Source organism: Bradysia coprophila (assembly GCF_014529535.1).
Source record: "Bradysia coprophila strain Holo2 chromosome X unlocalized genomic scaffold, BU_Bcop_v1 contig_35, whole genome shotgun sequence".
NCBI lineage: Eukaryota > Metazoa > Arthropoda > Insecta > Diptera > Sciaridae > Bradysia > Bradysia coprophila.
In genome coordinates this window covers 614,095-634,308 of record NW_023503325.1, presented here as the reverse complement: position 1 = coordinate 634,308, position 20,214 = coordinate 614,095, and the positions used below count along the sequence as shown (strand labels likewise).

The 20,214-nt window shown below is 35.9% G+C and overlaps 2 protein-coding genes across 4 annotated transcripts; one reads left to right on the top strand and one right to left on the bottom strand.

Annotated features, from left to right (window-relative positions):
• Positions 1–434: 434 nt before the first annotated feature.
• Positions 435–18,431, top strand: LOC119069504 (protein shifted). Of its 3 annotated transcripts, none has more exons than XM_037173579.1 (9): positions 435–1,208; positions 9,744–9,909; positions 9,992–10,234; positions 10,420–10,563; positions 15,274–15,396; positions 16,014–16,091; positions 17,938–18,033; positions 18,111–18,314; positions 18,372–18,431. In XM_037173579.1, exons 2-9 carry the CDS (start codon positions 9,750–9,752, stop codon positions 18,404–18,406), a joined length of 1,083 nt encoding a protein of 360 aa, XP_037029474.1. In that variant the 5' UTR covers positions 435–1,208; positions 9,744–9,749; the 3' UTR covers positions 18,407–18,431. The 3 variants fall into 3 exon arrangements, with proteins under 3 accessions (XP_037029474.1, XP_037029473.1, XP_037029476.1); XM_037173578.1 differs by having other exon boundaries at positions 10,420–10,599; XM_037173581.1 differs by lacking the exon at positions 10,420–10,563.
• Positions 17,175–17,940, bottom strand: LOC119069514 (5-demethoxyubiquinone hydroxylase, mitochondrial). The gene is made up of 2 exons (XM_037173592.1): positions 17,440–17,940; positions 17,175–17,349 (listed from the first exon to the last, which is right to left on the bottom strand). The coding sequence occupies exons 1-2, from the start codon at positions 17,869–17,871 to the stop codon at positions 17,191–17,193; spliced, it is 591 nt and encodes a 196-aa protein (XP_037029487.1). The 5' UTR covers positions 17,872–17,940; the 3' UTR covers positions 17,175–17,190.
• Positions 18,432–20,214: the final 1,783 nt, after the last annotated feature.

Here is a 20,214-nt window from a genome sequence, read left to right as displayed (position 1 = left end):
AGATTGACATATAACCAAAATTTCAGGAAAATCGTAAGAAACGTTTAGGAGTTACGAAATCGTCCTTTTTCATAGGAACTAACTAACGTAGCCAATTTGAGTTATCTGAAAATACGAAATTTTGTTTATTTTCATATAAACATCAATATTTCGAAGTTCAATATCTCGGACAATTTTCAAGCTGCAGTAACGTGTGATAGCTCGTTGAACTCGTATTGATGCCTAGATTCCAAATATCTAAGTTTGGGGGTCGTTTGAGTTAAGGGGGAAAATTCAAAAAGTTGCTGTAAATATAACTCCGCCGTCCTCAAAAAATTTTTGTTAAAACATTTTTGGTAGTGGACTTGCGTCACGTCCGCTTACTAACGTGCGGGCATGATACCAAATGCCTAAATGGCTTTACAGATTTTTTCTCTTCATACCACCAACCAGTATCGAAAGAAACCTTCTGAAGTTAGCACCTCGTGTTATTTTATTGGAATAACGACACACTGGTTTCGTGTGTGTATCACAATCTTTTTTCAAGTGCAATAAACATTTTTATCTTCGGATTTTTTTTATTATTTTTTTTGTTTTAATTTTTAATTCTTTGGCCTGGAGTGTTGATTTGATTATTTGTGTTTGAGAAATAAACAATAAATAAAACGCCAACAAGCGATATAATATCGTTGTTTCTTTATACGCTTAATAATAGGGAATCAGCCTAATTATACCTTTCGTCTGTTAGTGGGTTATGTGCAGGTGCAAAACTGTTATACCTTTTTTGAGCAACACAGAATTATAATATTTTGTGTTTTGAGTGAATTTTCGAATATAATGAACTTGTGATTTTTTTTTTGTTTTTGGTATTAAACGATTTGAATAAAAAATTATTATTATTTTTTTGGTTTGTGGTTTTTGAATTGATTTATTGACCAAACCGCGGAATGATCAAAGTGTGAAGAGTGGGCTCACGGTAAAAGTGTGGGTTATAACGAAAGAAGTAGAATTAAAGAACCAGAAAAGATCACACAGTTTCGGCATTATCCACACAACAAGAAGAAGAAAGAAAAAAAAACTCGTCTGATAACACAATAAAGGATTAAACATCATTTTTTTTGGATTGATTTACACATAAAAGACGATATCGATTAGTTATCTATATGTTCTTCCCATTTTCACTGCGACTTTTATAGCACCGCGTTTGCACAAGAGTAGATCAATAACTGGTAAGTGAAAATGTTTTGCGCTATGAATAAATTTATTTAAAATAAAACGAAATTCCATCTACAAAAAAATCGTTTGATTCTAACGTTTAGCAATAAATTATACGGACTACAACCAACGAAGCGCAGGTTTTTTGTTTAGTTAAGTTGAATTTCAATCTAGACAGTGGTTGTAACCACTTAAATTACCAACCCATTTGACCGATTACCAGCTGGTCTGATGGATAATACTCGTTCAACGTCTGAACTTCTTTAATAAAATTAATTAATTTCTGATTTTATTTTTAAAAAAATCGTTGATAAGAGTTGAACAATTTCTAATTGAATCCCAGAAATCGGTTAAATTTACATTTAAAATGTTTGTCAAATTATTTGACTGGGTTTGCGGAAGTTAATCATCATTCCATACCATAAGAATTGTTCAAAAGAATCAGATTTTAATTAATTAATTAGTTTTTGGAGAACTATGGGCATATTCAGTGTTAATTATAGCACTGTATAGTAATGTACCACCGGTTCGAAAAGATTTCGGTACATTTGTGGTATTGTCGGTAATGAGCTGAAAGATATTACCGGTATTGCACAGTTTGTATATGTAATTTCAACCTGACAAAAAAATATGCTAGTCGGTCTACGGTGGGAGAATTATATTATACCTATTATTATTATATAAGAATTTACGTGTTACGGCATGTTTCATTTTCATTTACATTGCCTAATCACGTAAAGCATTGTACTTCCGAGGTTCCAAGTTGTGTATTTGATAAGTGGGGTGTATAAAACATACGTAATATATATTACACACTTGTCACGAAGAAGTCGAGGCTTGCCGAGACTGATAGTGACAAAAAGTGTACTTTATTTTATCACATAAGCGAAAACGAGACAACAACATAGAACTGAAGTATAATTTTTGAATTATTCTTCTAGTTAAGTAATTTTGACAGCCGACCATCGCGCGTATGTGCTAAATGTCGTAACGTTAGTAATGCATGTGGAATGAATAGCGTCGATTGGATTGTAATTGTTACTTCTTATAATTCCGAGACTGTACCGAAAACTTCAAAACGGTCGAAATAAAATCAAAACGGTTGCAAACAAAAATGAAGAAGAAAGAAAAATGTGGAAAAAAAGAAACGAAGAAATAGCTCAGAAATATTTAATGTTTATACCACGGCGATTACTAAACGCTCAAATGTTTTCCAAATTATCGTGAACTTCGTTTTGTCAAGCTAGTTTTTCCTGTAGCATCTGTGCAAAGTAATCATTAGTTATTTGTTAACCAAGTGGGGAAAATATGAAATTCCACCAAGAGCTCAAGGTGGAATTTCCTATTTGCACCCCATGGTGAACAAAACGTTTCTCATGATTGCATTTTGCGAAAATCCACATTTTTGTCCCTTTTGACGAAAATTAATTAAATAGCGTGTTTTGTTGATTCAGCCTGTTTAGGTGAGAAAATGATCATTTTCTCACCCAATATGGCTGAACCCGCCATACAACTGTCCTAAACGTTTATTTTGACGATTTGGAAGTTTAATGTACCGAGTCGATAGCGTTATACATAATCCCTAGTTAGAGGGATAACATCGAGATTATCGTTCTAGGAACATAAATGTCTGCGGCCTTGTGTTATCTAGAGCCTAATAAAGTACTTTGCACCTCCTTTGCATAAATTAATATGATTGCATATCGTCGATCGGAATGCAAAAATCGAATAATTAATAGTACATTACCAGTGGTCACTGGTCACGGCAGAGTGAAATAAACCAGGCAGTAGCGGTTCATTTTTGAACAGTCAAATAAGGGACATAATACTGTGTATGAAAATGAACTGAAATCAACACTGGATATAAATTGAATTAATTTTATTTGCAAAATATAAGGCTACTAGATCCCTAGTCAAATCAAACGCTCCTGCCTGGTTTATTTTACTCTGCCGTACATTGGTCCAAATTCATTCGATTGTAACGCATGAAGTGTCATATACCAGCTTTATATACACACATAACCCATCGTATCACTTTAAGTAACACCGTTTTATTAACCTTTTGTGTGTTTTTTTTTGTTCGTATATCACTGCTTTAAGAAAAGCCGGTTTGTCTGCCAAGTGTTAAATGTTGCAAAAACTGCGCGATCGCAATAAATCTTGTTCGCTTATTGTCTTTACCCTACAAATTTTTAGCAAGTATCAATCATTTTGATTTTATTCCAACCGCTTTGGATTTTTATTCCTGATTCACGTTATAGTTTTCGATTTAGAGCGATGAAGCTTTGGTGATGATTAATTAACGCGAGAAAAACTTGCATTATTGATTTACCTTCGACGACTATTGTCGTTAAATATAGAATTGTGTGCAAAAATAAGAATGAGAGTTGGGACATTTTTGTTTTAAATTGATTGAAATCTTGTTCACAGTTTTCTTTGTATTTTATTTTTCATTTCTTTCTTATTATTCTTTTTTGTCTAAAGCAATTTACGGCTTAGTCGGTATTAGATTTAAAATTGTGTTGTTTACGTCTTTTATTTGATAAAAACCTAAAAAGAAAATGAAATTAACTATTGATCATTCATCAGACAATAGCAGACACTTATAGCGAAGTACCACTTAAATTTGACAATAACTTTTTTTGTGATCGAGTTGTCGGGCCGCGTTTTTTTATAGCAATATCAACATCACACGAAAATCACAAATTTTAAACTTTATTTCATTTTTGCACAGAATTCAATTTATTTTTAAAAGTGGAACATTTTCTATGACAGCATACACTGCACAGTTTTATCACCCTAATTTTCCTAGTTTGTCTCCTAGAAAGGGCATTGATAATTCTAGTACACTTTTGTGAACCAACGTCACTGTCTTTTACAGTTGTCGGAATGAAGTTGTTAAATAATTTCTCATTTTACCATGATCTAAATGTAAAGGCCTAATATTTTCACTTTACACACTCATACCGGGTTATAATCATCACCTTTCCATGCATCCATTTAATGTCGTTTTGAAGGAATTTATTTCACTGTATTCTCGGACACATAAAATTCGAACTTTTTTTCACGCGCTACAGAACCTATTACCTTCAACGAAGACTAAATTTTTATAAAAAAAAATCTTGCATTGACCAGAATTCGAACCCCCGACACGATTTTTTTTAGCACGAACCAGCGACTATAGTTTTTTGGCTACATAGCCACACAATTGTACCGAACGTATTGTTGAAGCGTATATATACCACTAAGCATTAACTACTTGATTTCATTCAACACGCCACTTTACATCACATCCAATGTGTATTACAATAGAGCCTTCGTGATCGTTAAAATGAATTTCTGTTTACACGTGAATTTTGACACAAAATGTAGGACATGTTTTGCATTGGAAAGGTGATTATGTCCCGAAATTGCGAAAAACGTTGTACCTACCAACTCTGGAAGAAAATAAGAAATTCCAACTTCGTTCTTGTTAGAATTTCCGGTTTTTCCCCCTTGACAAACAAATAACTATTGTGCAATTCAGTGAGCGAATTCGAATTCGTCTTCGCCTCGGGTTGACAATCGACATCTAGTGCGATAAAATACCTTCATATGATTCTTGTTTCGTAAAAAACCACTGGTAACGTTACGCCCTCGAATACTACCTCGAATGAGACTATTACACTGAAGTATAATTAAGTATAATTAAGTATAATATTTATCTTCCAATTCAGTCCATTGATTCCACATGCGAACTTTACGCAACTGCAGGCAATATAGAATGTGGAAAATGGAATTAAATTAATTAAAATCGACAACTAAAAAAAAAAATTCATTGTTTCTCAGAGCATATGAAACTTCTTCGTTCAGCATAAATTTATTGATGAGTCCGAGGATGAGTCTGAAAAATCAAAAGCTGCAATTGATCAGCTAAATAATTCAATTCTGAATTTACACTTTGTTGAACCAAAATTATAAAGTGAATGCAAAAACGGGTGTAATGGTAGAGTGCTGGATCTCTGAATTAAAAAACAAATTCAGAATGTTGCCACAGAATAGGATTTTATATAATCCACCAGAACCGTTATACTTTCAAATGGTCGTCGGTGCGAACATTACGAAATATTTCTTTAATGTCAGAAACCTGACTTATTCGAAAACAAATCGTTTCCAATACGCCATTCTAAATAATTTTTAATGCGACTTTGTTGTTAGGAACGATTAACAGAAAAATTGTTTTCGAATTTTTCAAATCTCCCCTCTGTCAGTCCTCCGTGGAATAGTATGAAACTTAAATTTTTTGCAGTAAAGATAATGCACGCGCGTGTTCTTAAGTTGCACTGCATACATAAAGTTAGTGAATGGTTGGATACCCTCATTAGTGTTTAAATTACGTGCCCCGACTGAATTGCTTTTCCGAATTAAAATATAATTCCGTCGGGAATTACTTTCATTATATATTTATAACTGGGGCCGCTTCGCGTGTTTTCGTAGCTCCAAATATTCTTACAACTTGACAGTTGTGTGTATAAAATGTCATAAGAGCTGTCAAGTTACGAACGCTACGAGAATCTACGACCTGGTAAAATTAAAATGTTTTGATTAGTCGACATCTTAGATCTATTGCGTGCAGGGAGGGATTATTGAAATTAATCCAAAATGATGAGAAACGTTTGAATGTTACCCTGAACCTAATGCACACCAGCCGAGAATCTTCACACTGTGACATATTGCGTTCCCAAACCGTTCCTAACAAATCGGAATTGATCCCACGAGAAAGTGGGCGAACTAGAGCGAAACAAGCGGAAATTCGTAAGTGCAATGGTATGCTGTGGTTTTCAAATAGCCATTGCCTCACGGTAAAGCACAATACTAATTTTATTGGCTAGTTAATCTGTGCGATCAATTCGGTTCGGTTGTATCGAAATTCCTAAAACGGTGCTAGTGATCAGCATAAATGTATACCTGGCTGAATATTTTCGTGTTGTTACTTTTCGTCACCAAGGGGAAAAGTAAAGCCACCGGCAGGGCCTATTTTAAGGAATTTAATTTCCAAAAATTTCACAAATTTCACAAAAATTCTTAAAATTTCCAAATTTTGTTTTCTGTTAGATCTCATTCCGAAGTAATCAGTTAAGCTCAAAGACATGAAAAACAACTAAAAAGGCAGTAAAAACAACATCTACGATGCAATCTGTTGTGTTTTTAGATGAAATTTAATTTCCTTAAAATATGTCCTGGCCACCAGTGAACAGAGAGATGCTAATATGACGACTGGGCCGTTTCGACGGAGAGGGGGAATTTGAATTAGGTCGAGAGAAAATGTATTGAAATCTCTCTCAAAAAACCAGCTGTCCTTCGACATATTCCCTCTATCTGTCGAAACGACGTCCCAGTCGCCATATTGGCATCTCTCTGCCAGTGAACCAGTGAAGATAATACCCTATGAGACACTTTTCGCAGCACCGTTGCAGAAATGGAATGTAAATGGAAACGATGATTGTCAACGAGTTGTTCCTAATGTTTGGCTCACTCTCTCCAACAACAAACAAACTATGTAGAGTAGATCATTGGATGTCCTGATAAAAGCTTAACCTAGCTCTACAATGATACCCCACTTGCCAAAGAAGTGATAGGTTCAGGATACTTTTTTCAAATACAAAGTGAACAGTGTCCTGTCACTCGAAAGCAAAATCTTAATTTCAGAAAAATAGACGAATTATGCTGTTTTTGATGTCTGTATCACATTTTGAAAATCATCAAAATAATCGACCTTTGACTGAAACATTATTTTTGTTATTTTCAAATAATGGTACAGGCATAGAGGTAGACTACCTAGAGGAATTATGACTCGAGGTACAGGACACCTATGTAATGAACCCCCACAAAACAGAATACTAAAATTAAACGGTTTTATACTATTGGGGTCAATGGCTATCTTGGCATGTGAACAACGAGTCGCTAAAAAACAGCTCCAACGGAGCGTGTACACTTTCCAAAAAAATCCCTACAATTATTAAGATGGTGGGATTACGATGGTCTATGAATCTCTGCCCCCTAGCTCGATTTTTTCAGAGAGTTTAATTGCTATAGAGAATGGCACACAACATCTTTTACTTCATTAGTTTTAACATTTCTTTTCCTGTGTAAGACCATATCAATCGCTGATTTTTGACGTTTGGTATTGTATTAACTGATGATTACATGTTTCTGAGAGGCTATACAATAATCTTCTGAAGCTAGGCGTCTACCGTCACAAAATGATGATAATAAAATAATGAAAAAGTTGTGGAAACTAAACAAAGAGCAAAAGTAGAAGCAAACAAAAAAAAAATCAGGTTTCTCAAACAAACGAGAGAAGAAGACGAAGGAAGAAAAAAACAATCAAAACAAATTACTTAATATTGTTTTCAAAAAAGATGTTATTTACCCATGTTATACCTCTTAAAATTCATTTTGTTTAGCTGGATGTTACCACAAGATATGGGTAAAGTTAAATGAAAAAGAGATTATCTTTGTGTCTCGCGCAGTCAAACTGATCAACATAAGTGGTTGAGAGGAGAGCTCTAATCACATGTAATTAATTATATACGAGAATATTAATACGAATCCAAGATGTGAGGAAAAAAAAAGGTGAGAAGAGAATATATGTTTCACCTTTTTTTTGTACGGATAAATTAAGTTGTTTTATGTTTATATTAAGACTATATCAGTGAAAAACCGTTTATGTGAACACCTGTTGCGTGTATACACCAATCCATCCACAACCACTGAATCTAATTTAAAGTTTGTGTGAAATGCGTGCTAACTAACGTCCATCTTCAGCTGCTTTTGGATCATTTATTTAATTCAAACTCGCTTTGCTTATACCTGTTAATTGGTTGATCACGACGCGACGGTAGTTGGAGGAATCTCGTTTCATTTTATTATTGCATTTCTAGTTAAGAAAAACATTTTTACTTTACTAGTAATAGGGCCATTCCCTCCCTAGGTAGAACCTTTTACCTCGCTCGTAAAGTAAAATAGCATACTGCGCACGGGAAATAATTTGATATCTCGTATTTATCACTATTAGTAAAAGTACCTTATGGTGAAGCCCTCTGATACTATACTATACTCGTATAGTAATATATTATTGTTCTACGACTTTTACTGATACAAAAGAAGCTTAAAGCTTTCCAAATCTCGTTACAAGGAAATACACAAATGCGATACGATGTTATTCAAATTTTGGACGATGATTCTTCGCAGTTGGCGAACCAAGCCTCGAAATATCGAAAAATGAAGATTTTTAATTTTTGTTTGCATCACGCTGTGATGAAGAACCACCAACATTCATCATAATAAGGCATAAGGCATAAACTTGATAAGACTCAGACTTCACATCTCGAGCTGGGACCAGGCAATAATGTCAGTCAGGCTCTCTTAGAAGAGTAAGAGAAAAGCATGTCGAGTTTTCCTGTGATTGTTCGGCCTTGCAAGCTTTATAGAGACTGTCCTGATTGTCTCTCAAGAATTCGTCAGATCAGTATTTAAGTTGCTAGAACTTATATACCTCTGCGTGTTACAGAGGTAACTAACAACAACTGCCGCCGCTCGGTGTGACAGTCGGACTAGCTACAAATGCAATCTTTCAATCAATCAATATTACCTTTCTAACCAGTGCACTAAGCTTGCTGTTATCTTTCCTGAACGCCGTCTGTTTCTCTCTTCCACAGCCCTGCTATACAATACAAACAATCATAAGCGGTAGCTCTTATCACTAAAGCCTCCAAATTTGACACTTGTCAATTCAGTGTTCATGCTAGGAGCAGTGATGTGTCTCTTTCCAACCCGCGTGGCTGAACTTCGTTATTTTTGCATTTTCGTTGGTTCTGTTTCAACTCTGATCCGGAAAACTTTTCATTCTACCTTGCGACGTTCCTTTAAACGCTTGTCAACCGTTCTCACCATTAGGTTTTTTGTGCCGTCATGCAATAAGTACATTCACCCATGTGGTTCATTCGAACAACATTCTCTCCAACTGCCCATCTCATTCACTCTCATCACATTTTAAACACACCCTTCTTCGTAAACGTTCTTTTCTAAGTCGGAACTTGGCTACCACGCAACTTACAATATCCTTATCGGATTGTTGGACCTCTAATGGTCCCTCAAACAGTTGTATTCTGATAACGATCAGTACATTCCACACAACAGAAGAACATTGACAAAGTGTTGTATTGTTTGTGTAGTTGCATACCTCGCCTTCGGCTCGGATATGCAAACTCTTCACTTGTCAAAATAACCGTTTCCAAAGCTTGTTGCTTAAAACCACACTTGTGAGTTCGGCTGGTATCACAAAATTGATCCCTCATGTAATGAACTACCTCCGCAGCATCCAATGTAATCTACAATTATCATTTCAATCTATCACTTCATTAGTTTTAACAATATTTTAATAATAAATTGCTTATTTTTGTCGCCGCTGTTGATAGCCGTTCTATCTGTAGACTAAAGTTGTTTGTGACGTCGTTCTTTTAAGCATGTTCTTATACTCGTTTCACATTTTCTTTATCTTTTTACAGAGCACAATGATCATCAAAATCTGTTTATTTTTCGCCTGTACCTGTACACTCCTTACACATGTTTGGTCGAGACAAAATCATCAACGAAAGTTCCACCACAACGACCGTGATAAGGATAACGACTTATCGCTATGGATAGACGAGCAACAAGTCAAAATGTTTAGTGGTATAATACGATCTCGATCAGTCTCTTTCATTCAAAATTGACTTTTGCTCACACACATACAAAAAATTGTTTTCCCCCACAGGATTTTCCCTGAAGATCTATGCAATAGATAACGGAAAAGTATCAGCCCACATTAAGGATCCAAATTTCAATCATTATTTGCCTGTGATACCATCGGAAGTAAGTTCGGTGAATTTTACGTGGAAATCTGGCTCCAAGAAGTATTACTATAATTTCGACAGACTGCAGTCGTTGGATGAATCGATTTTGAAGCCACCAACGTTATCAATTAAAATTAAAGGACGAATTCCACAGGAGCCCAAAGGTTTGTTATGAATTGACACATTTACCACGTAGAATAGAATGTTTTTACTACTCAAGGAGGTTCATCTTCTTCCATGTCATTATTTTGTTAATTTTTCATGTAATCTTGTGAACCAATTTCTTTCCCCAGCTAATGTTTGTGAAGCAAAATAGAAATTATAATTTGTCCTTTATATACCCATTAAGAATTTAGTGTATCACTACCATGCTCTGGTAATAGTTCTGGCATCGCAATGTTCAGTATTGGTTTTCTAATTCAAACCAGTCGTGGAAAGCCGGTACCGGGAACACCACTAAGGTTAAGTTTAAAAAAGGAATGCGCACTTAGAGGTGTGTATGATAGAACTTCTCTAACACATTCGCAAGGTAGTGTATGCTTTCTATTGTTTTAATCAATTTTCTATTTCGCTTTAATTTCTAATGAAAATGGTAAAAAAAGCATATATTGGCGGGGTCATTGAACTTTTTTTGTTGAGCGATTTTTTGATTTAATTCTAAGAAGTAAAAAAAAAGTGGATGAAAAGCCAATTTGTTTGGGCCGAAATGAAGTTCAGTGATCTAAAAATTCTAAATTCTTCAACTTTTTGTGTGATAATTTATAATAAAAAAGAAATTTTGTCGCGCACTTGACATTAAACCGTAAAGAAGAACTCAAAAGTTCAAAAGAGCAAAAATACCGTCTCTACTTTCTGATCTTTATGCTTGATTTCCTCTTACGCCGTTTACGTTCCTAAACCACGCCTCTTTTTTATTGTTTAAAGAGTAAACGGAGCGTAAACGGAGTAAGAGGAAATCAAGCATTAAGCTGAGTAAACAACCAGTCGATCAAATGAAATTTTGACAGAAAATGTATGGGTCATCTGTCAAAGTTTTAAGCTCGAGTGGAAAAATGTTTAAGAATTTCATTTCACCGACTGGTTTTATACTTAACTTTTCTTTAAAAACGTTTCACATATATGAAGAATATACGACGCCCCAACGACTAGAATTTTTTTTATATTCAACGAATTTCGTCTCTGAATTACGAATTAACCGCGTGCTTATTCCAAGAATTGTGGAACGAGTAAATTATGCAGACATAGAGTAGGTATAAAGCACACCATCATTGCATCTGAATTTTACTTTCCAAATATCGCTGAGTGAATTTAAGTGTAGCTATATCTTCTCTTCAGCTTTAATCTCATTAGGAGAATTGATGGAATGTGGTGAACAAGAAAGATCGAAATTCGGCTGCACACGGCGTAATTTTATCTTACCACCGAACTTACGAAATTCTAAATATTGCAAAGGCTGTGCCTTGTTGACCTATCGTTGTGCACTGGCTGGATGTTCAAAACGTTATAAAATCATATCCTTAACCCAAACGGACCTCATCACAAGTTTTTACTTGGTTAGCATTCTAAAGTTTAATTGTTCTACATTGTTCCATGCGTAAAGAAAGTCGTTTCACTCACACATGTGGAATTGGAGAAACTTAAAAACAAGGCTATTTCTGTGTGGTGGAATACGTGTGGAACAAATAAAATGAAGGAAACACACGAAATCCACCAAAATTAACAGTATTTTACACGATAACAAAATGAAAAATAGAGTTTTCGTGGGAATTTTGTTGATCCGAGGCGAAGCCAAGGTCAATAAAGACACGGAAATGAGACTTTTCATTTTTATCCCGAGTTATATAATGGATTTTACATCCTAAGGGCATCGAAACACGTGCTTCAAACATGAAAAGTACGGTTTTCGACGCATGTAGCATGTGAAAACTTATGAATGATAAGGCCAGTTGCTTTCAATTTTTACTTTGTTAATTTGACAGCTCGCTCTCTCACGTCTGTCACACGACGGAGTACTTTTTGTTGAGTTGAAACCATACTTAAAGAAGAAACAATAAAATGTTTTAAAACAGGAAATTTCAGTCGCTCTTACAAGGCACAAAGCGGTAAATAAATTTGAGATGTGAGTGCGGGGCTTTGCTTCATCTAATTTCACCAGCTGGTGTTGTACTAGACAATCAAAACTAGCAGCTATTTTTTAGGAAAAAGTTTTCCTAAATTTTCAAAAATTTTCCCAATTTTTTTTTTTAAGAAAAGAAAATTTGGGACAAGGAGAGGAAAGTGAAATTCGACATGTTTTCTGTTTTGGGAGTTGTTGTGGTTTGATTCCACACAAAAAATTTTAACTTTTCTCTCCATGTAGGATGAGAAATCGATTTCCCAAAAAAAAATTCCTGATTAAAACACAAGCTAAACCGTGTCTGGGAAAAAAATCTACAGTTGTCAACATTCCAAAACGGGATATTATATTGGAACGATATAAAAACTCAATTTTACCGATACAAAATAATAAATTACCGATAGAAATGTGGTACATGTCGCTGGCACCCTTTCAGTAAATCAGTAAAAAGTGAAACAATTTTTTTTTGTCTTTCCTTCACACTTCCACTGTACGAAATTGTCGTAGTCGTAGATACCGTTCCACACGAGGTTCTACTGTCCGTATCAAGTCCTTTATACATTTGAAATAATATTTTCAGGTCTAAAGGTGTTTCCTATTGAGGGAACTGAGCTTTTTGGAAATATTTTTGAAGTGTTAGACTTTCCATCTATATTGTGGGAGTGAAACCAAATCATTTTTGAAGAAATAATGTTATGCTTCACCACATTCGCTCTACATATTTATTAGTTGGACGGACGGTTGCAATAACAAATTTACAAATATTCTATTTTGTCGCTCTTACCATCTTCATGGATTGGATAATCATTTCAATAAAAAGCATGTTTCCATAAGATCCAATGGACAGTTTCTTTCATGGTACAAATTTATTTTTTAAATCTTCGCAAGCTCCCGCTTTCACGCGTTGGTAATCAAGGAAAATAAAAATATTTTCTCAAAAAATTGTCCTCCTCAGTCCTGTTGGAATGCCAAATTTTTGAAAATTCTAGATTTTTCGAGAATTTTCAAGAGCTTATTCTCCAAAATATATGCCATGCTATCCGTTCTACTTTATTAGCTTGATTCACACATGCTTAACACATACATTCATAAAAACATTAAAGTAACTAACTGGAACAGATCTTAAAAGGAAACCTGATATTATTTTGAAGTAATGCCAACTTCTTCATATGTAGCCATCCAATGAAAGAGAAGTGATTCTTGATCGGTACCATTCAATCACAAAATATATTCAGAATTTCGAGCACGAAAGAGACCGGTTCACAAAAAATTCTAGTCGTCGATAGGCCGCGAAAAAATCACATTTCAAAATCTGAAATTGAGAATTTTCGATTAGCTTGGCACATTGGACCAGTCTCACCTTCACCAAAAAAGACTAAGATTATTTCGTTCTGTTGTTTCGTTATTTCTACTCGGCTATCAGAATAAAATGAAAAAAGTTTGAATAAAGTAAAAGCCTTGGCACCAATGCTTCGTTGCGATGGCTCAACGCACTTCAAGCAAAAGTGCTTCGAGTGACAGCTGCCAAATAGAGTACTATTTCGTATGAAAAATTTTTCCAAATATTTTTACAGTGCCAAAATTAGTTTGGTACACTGTCCAGTTTCAGTACTCTATTTAGAGTACCACTCATGCTTGAAGTTCGTTGGATTGATCATTATTATCAAAATCTATCATAGCCATAGTCGTAAAATGATCCTTGAGAGCTTTTCTTAGTCTTTATAGCTATATTTTTGAATTATATAAGTGTCCAATTTGCACAGAACCATCGGAACTTTGGTCACAAACTAAGTCAAAATTTTTGTTTTTTTTTAAATATTTTTTTTTAAATTTTATTATGAAAGCGAGGACTGTATAAAGAAGAAATAACCTAAAACTCGACGAAATTAGGTAAAAACTTTTGTTTTGGTGAAGGTGAGAATGGTCCCATGTACCGCTACTCGAAAATTTTCAGTTTTCGATTTTTTGTGACCTGAAGTTGTTCCAGACCAAAGTTTAAAAACACTTTATCGTAGTCTGTGGACCACTAAGATTGTTTCTGGACCGATCTCTTTCGCACTTCGCAGAATCTACTACCCCTAATAAGTACAACAATTTGTACAAAAATTAGAACTCACTTCTTTTGTGGCTTTTATGGCTTTGTGGCCTTTAAATTACACTGTTTTTACATTCGTAAATTTTTCCACTTTTCGATGCTTTCGGGATCATTTTTGTCATAAATTGACACTGCTTTTAAACAAAGGTTGGCTTAAGACTCTAGTCACACTCAGTTGACATGATAGACCTAAAACAATCGAACATTAGAGAAGGTTATACAAACCTTCAGCGAATTATTATATATGCGTCTTTTGCCAGAATTGTTATTTTAACGAGTGGGAAATTTATGGTTCGAGCCGAAGGCGTCACGGTAAAAGTCGATACAAGCAGAATTGCATCCCGTTCGTGCCGAAAGCTCAAATATGAATTAAGAAATAGTACATGACTTGGGATAAAAACATGAAAAGAAGAGTTTTCGTGTGAATTTTGTTCATCCAAGGCGTAGCCGAGGTCCATAAAAACACGAAAACGAGACTTTTCATTTTTATCCAGAGTTATGTAATGGATTTTACGAGGACGTCGAAAATGGTGCTTGAAACATGAAAAGTACGGTTGTCGACGCAAGTTGAGCATTGAGGCGAACGCGCTGCGATTTAATTGAAGGGTCATTACGAGGATAGATTGAAGAAAAGATGTTAATTCTTTTCGCGTAACTTTTCTTTTATACAATTTTTTTTGTCTGTTGTGAACCTATATGTATGCTTATTGACTTAGTCTATATAATTCTTTCGGATTGACATTACTTTTCAAAAAAAAAAAAACAAAAATTTTCAAATATTGCTCTTAAATCAAACGAAATGTAAACATTGCAAAATCATATAGAGAACCACCTTTCGGCCTAGATTTGTTGTTACAAAATTTCAATTAAAGAAAATCATAAACGGAAATAAGAGCAATAGAAAATTGATTTCGAATTCATTTATTTTTTCAACCAAATTTTAAAGCGATTTTGGTACATTGATATTCCAAATTTTTTTTCAACATTTGAAGGACCAGATCCAGAGTGTGACAAAAAATGCGCAAACAAAGGCTGGTGTAAAGTAGATAAAATGTGTCAATGCAAAGAGGGCTATATGGGACAGTTTTGCGAGACAGCACTTTGTTTCCCGTCATGTAAGTAATATTGGTTATTATTTATAACATGCGACTGGGCCGAAAATTAGGGAATTTAAAAAACGATTTTTTTGGCACTTCCCATAAAAATTGAGTACACTGAGGAAACGACATACGTCCAGCATGTATGAAATGGCTGGCAGACAGCTTCATTTCTGTTTCACTTCTGGCACGTATATTTCTACGTCTGACATGTATATCGTACGTAGCCGACGGATAATCATACGCACTGCTAGTGACTGTTTGTGATGTATGTATGTATGTACTCGTATAATTATACGTCTTTTATACACGATATACATGTCAGACGTAGGAATATACATGCCCGAAGTAAGGGAGAAATGAAGCTTTCATTTCATACATTCTGGACGTATGTTGTTTCATCAGTGTACGTATAAGTCTTGGACGATTGATCTTGTGTATACTAGAGGAATTGTCTAAAATCAAGGGCTATTTTTGGGAAAACCTTTTTCCCACATTTTCTTAAATTTTCCCAAAAAATATTTTTGGAAAATGTGTGTCAACATTGTCAATAGTCTACGACACATTAAGTAAAATATGTTTTTGCCCATGTTCATAAGATGTATTTGATTTATACGGTATATTTTACGTTGCAGGTATGAACGGAGGTAATTGTACAGCACCAGCAGTCTGTTCATGCCCGCCCGGATATCAAGGACGGCATTGTGAAGGAGGTATGTAGTGGAGTTTTGAAGTGCAAAAAAGGTGAAACTGCACCCTAACTAATTAACACTAACAAATTAGACCATTTGCCCATCAAGATTTTTGGTATTCCTCCGCAAAAAAAACAACTATGTCACAGTTAGTGTGGTGATCCTAAAAATGATCTCAAGTCGATGTTTTCTGTCTGGAATTAGGCAACAGAAGTTTTTCCAAGTCGCTACGTTTTTGCAAATGACTCACCACGAGTTTTTCTGTTATGACAATAGAACTTGACCTTTCCTTACTGAAGAGAACTCCTTCTTATACCAAAACGTGTAATACAACCTTCATTTTCCACTGTTTCTTCAGACAGCTTCATTACAAACAACACGCTGTCTCTACGGATAAAAGCGATTGCACTGAAAAATCGACAACACGACAAACGACGACTTTCTGAACAAGAGGCGAGTAGTCAAGAAATATTAGCTTCTACAAAATGTTAATGAACGGCGAATTCCTGATGAAAAGGTGAGTTCTTAGAGAATCGACGACTACTCACCTCTTCTTCAGGATCTCGCCGTTTCTACAGAGAGTCGTCGTTTCCTCTGTCGTAGATTAAGTCTAATATAATAGCGGCCAATTCAAAAATTTGGTCGATTTTCACTGATGGAAGAAAGTGATTCCTTTGGTCTAAATGAATTTTTCGGTCTTTTTCGACGATGAACGTGTTCATATAGCAGTTTTCCCTAAGACTTGCCATTAAGCCGCTACGATCTTGGTGCATTTTGACTCGACCGTCTCCAAAATTCAGAGCAAAGAGCAATTTAACGTGATGAGATCGACAATTATGCTGCGTTTACCATTGTTTAGCCTGTGGTCAATATCGAATTACAATGGAAAACGCAGCATAATTGTCGATCCCACCACGTTAAATTGCTCGTGTGCCTAAAGAACGAGTTTCCACTTTCTAACACTCAGATTTGTCGCAGTAATAATTTTACGGTTGCAATGATTCACCACACAGAAAATGAAGTCGTGCCGTGTTTCCACTTGACGCGATTCTGTAATACGATTGTGTAAATATGAGTGGACAACAATTGAAAAACCGATTTTTCCTTCTAAAAAATTGCTTTAAATCTTCTTTGAAATTGTTATCGCTGTTTTACAACCCAGTTTGATAACTTCGGTCAGTGCTTTATAAAATGGAGCTTGTTCGGCGCCACAATCAATGCCCGTGTCGTGATGCTCCTGTTCCTCATCCCGGAATTTCGTTATAATGGCCAACAGTTTCTGGTAATGAGAGAAAAGAAAATGTAAAATCGAAGAACCAACGCCCAACGAACAAGATCAATTTCAGTAAAAAAATTCATTTAACCGAACCTCGTCCGTTTTTGGATCTTCCATCAACTGTCTCAATTGGTCGTTGTAATGTTCAACGATTACAGTTTCAACGGCCACCGTACATGCCATCGCCGCCTTTTCTCCCAGCAAAGCCGTTCCGGCGCCCAGCGCAAAACCAGCTATATTCCAAAACGGTGTCATGACCGTTGGTCGAACGCGATAATCGTTAATCAATTTTTCGAATTCTATTCGATGCACTCGCTCCTGATCCCACATGTGTTTGATTGTCGGTCCCATTGGACCATTTCCCAAAATGGCCATTTGGCCGGCATATATCCGATCGGCTCCCAATTCACCCGCATGATCCACTCGGATTATTTCGTCGACCTTTTTCGATGGCCGGTTGGGATGTGGACCGGAATGGGCGCATCGCATTGATAATTGGCATAAATTTTTATTTATTCGAAGCATTTTTGGTGTCGAGAAGTGTTGATGTTAAGTGGTAGATGCTGAACGGTCAATTTGTTTCTTTGCCAGGTATTTGCGCAGAAAAATGTTTGAATGGCGGGAAGTGCATCCAAAAGGACAAGTGCCACTGCCCGAAGGGATACTATGGATTGCGATGTGAATTCTGTAAATAAAATTTGATTTTTTTCTTTTATTGTGATTGAGAGTGGAGCGAATCATTTTGTTTCTTCTTCATCTTCAAGCTAAATGTGTCATTCCCTGCATGAATGGTGGAAAGTGTATCGGCAACAATACGTGCCGTTGTCCACTCGGATTGGGTGGTAATCACTGTGAAATAGGTCGACATCAACGTTCAACCTGCAAGAAACCCTGTCGACACGGACTCTGTCTAGCAAATCATACGTGCCGCTGCAATGAAGGATGGTTCGGCCGATATTGCAATCAGAGTAATTTTGATGAAATTCCGTGAATTGATTTTGTTAATCGACTTCAAAATGTTGTAGGGGACAAACGCAAACGGAACAAATCGAAGTTTTAGCGCTGAATCGAGAAGTTGAAGGACGGAAAAAGAGAGCGAAAAAAAATGACCGCCGACGGGTCAGTATGGATCTTCTTGTGACATGTCTATGATGGAAATGATTTAAATTGTGTGGCCTTTGTGATAAAATCTAGCTTCGCATTTATACTTAGAATTAGACGAATGTTTCTTTGAATAAAAATGAATTGGTTGAGCTAGTTGCTGTTTGAATGATCTTTCCGTCTAAACTGGCTTAAGGGACTGAAAGGTAAAATGCGACATGACGACATGAAAGTCAATGGGCAGAAGGTAGAACCGAATTTTTTATTAAATGAATTTTGCACTGAAAGTCTGGCAAGCCCCTACACCTGACTTAATTTCTTTGCTGATTTATCACACACATCTAACCAACCACAAACTCGGCTGATTCATAAAAGTAAACCAAAATCGCATTTTATGTAAGAAGTAAAGTCGGGAAAATTATCATTGGAAAACTGAGGCATCAACAAGCAACTTTGTAAATTAAATTTAGGATAAAAAAAAATGAAAGTGGTCGACAAACGGTAGGTGACATTTTAGAAATTGCCCTATCTCTTGTAGCCAATAGAACCTCCAGCACAAGTTTTTATACTTTTTTTTCTTCAAAAATCGAATTTATTATCACTGCTTCGTGGGGGTACGTGTGAAGCAGGTAGTCTACGCCTTCCCATGGAACCCTCAACGGCCAGGTTTGATGATGCGCTCAGCCGTCACTGGACAGAGAAACATTTGTCTTAATAGTCACTGGAGCTAGTACAGCAAACGGTCCAACTTATTTGATGTCATGTGTGATGGGTCTAGTCTAGCACTACAATCCCCTAAAATTTGAACGAAGTCGACCCCTTATTACCTGAAAAATTTCCAACTGAGAACCACCGATTTTTCAAACAGCTCCACCACGAAAACGACAATTTCGAGAGAGACGAGATATACCTCGTTGAACTCGTAATGAAGCAAGAATACTCTTTAAAAGTCTGGATAGCATGGACCGTTTTTGTGAAAACTTAGGGCAAAATTTTCCGATATTTTCTTGAATTTTACTAGATTTTCCTTAGTTTTCCCCAAAAAACATTGTTGGAAAATTCAGGAATTTGTGGGGTTTATAAAGGACAGACACTCGATGGGCAGAACCGATTTTTTTAGAGTCCGTTTCTGCACCGCTGAAACTATAGCATAACCCCTCTTCTGACCTAATTTCATTACTAAACTTGGTCCTGAAAATCGAAAAGGTCTTTGAGACTGACTGATTGCTGAAGTGAGTCCATTGTCAGAACCGAATTTTTTGAAAGCAACTTCGTAGTGAGGCCTTTAGCGCAATTTACCCAATTTGATCCTGACAATTTAATTCTTTTACACAATTCTCTGACTACATCCAGACCAGATCGGAGGAGAACTCAAAATTGTACCTTCCGTTTCGATCGTTTCTGCGTTTATAAATTTCCGTGGTGTATCCGACGTCTATTGCGGAATGACGAAATTACGCAGTTGCTTGAAATTTGTCTGTAATGACCAATGAATACGCTAAGCTGTACGGTCAATGTTTTCAATTTTTAGTTACCAGTAACATCGTCACAACAAAACAATTTGACTAGGAAACATTTAAGGGCATTGTGAAGGAGTTACTTTTAGGCAAGGTCATTTCCTGATTCGTCGCAACATTGTGGAGTCTCTGTTGGGCAAAAGTTTTCAACAATCTCGTTTTGTTGTTATGGTGTCCACAAACACTTCTTTTGTCAACCTGAGTACGATGAGACGCACGACATCCCATTAACAGCGATTGAAATACTTAC

Coding starts and splice junctions, on each gene's coding strand:
- LOC119069504 (XM_037173578.1), top strand. CDS start 9,750: ATGATCATCAAAATCTGTTTATTTTTCGCCTGTACCTGTACACTCCTT. Junction 15,397..16,013: donor AGCACTTTGTTTCCCGTCAT/GTAAGTAATATT, acceptor TTTACGTTGCAG/GTATGAACGGAGGTAATTGT. Junction 16,092..17,937: donor AGGACGGCATTGTGAAGGAG/GTATGTAGTGGA, acceptor TTTCTTTGCCAG/GTATTTGCGCAGAAAAATGT.
- LOC119069514 (XM_037173592.1), bottom strand. CDS start 17,871: ATGCTTCGAATAAATAAAAATTTATGCCAATTATCAATGCGATGCGCC. Junction 17,350..17,439: donor AAGATCCAAAAACGGACGAG/GTTCGGTTAAAT, acceptor TCTCATTACCAG/AAACTGTTGGCCATTATAAC.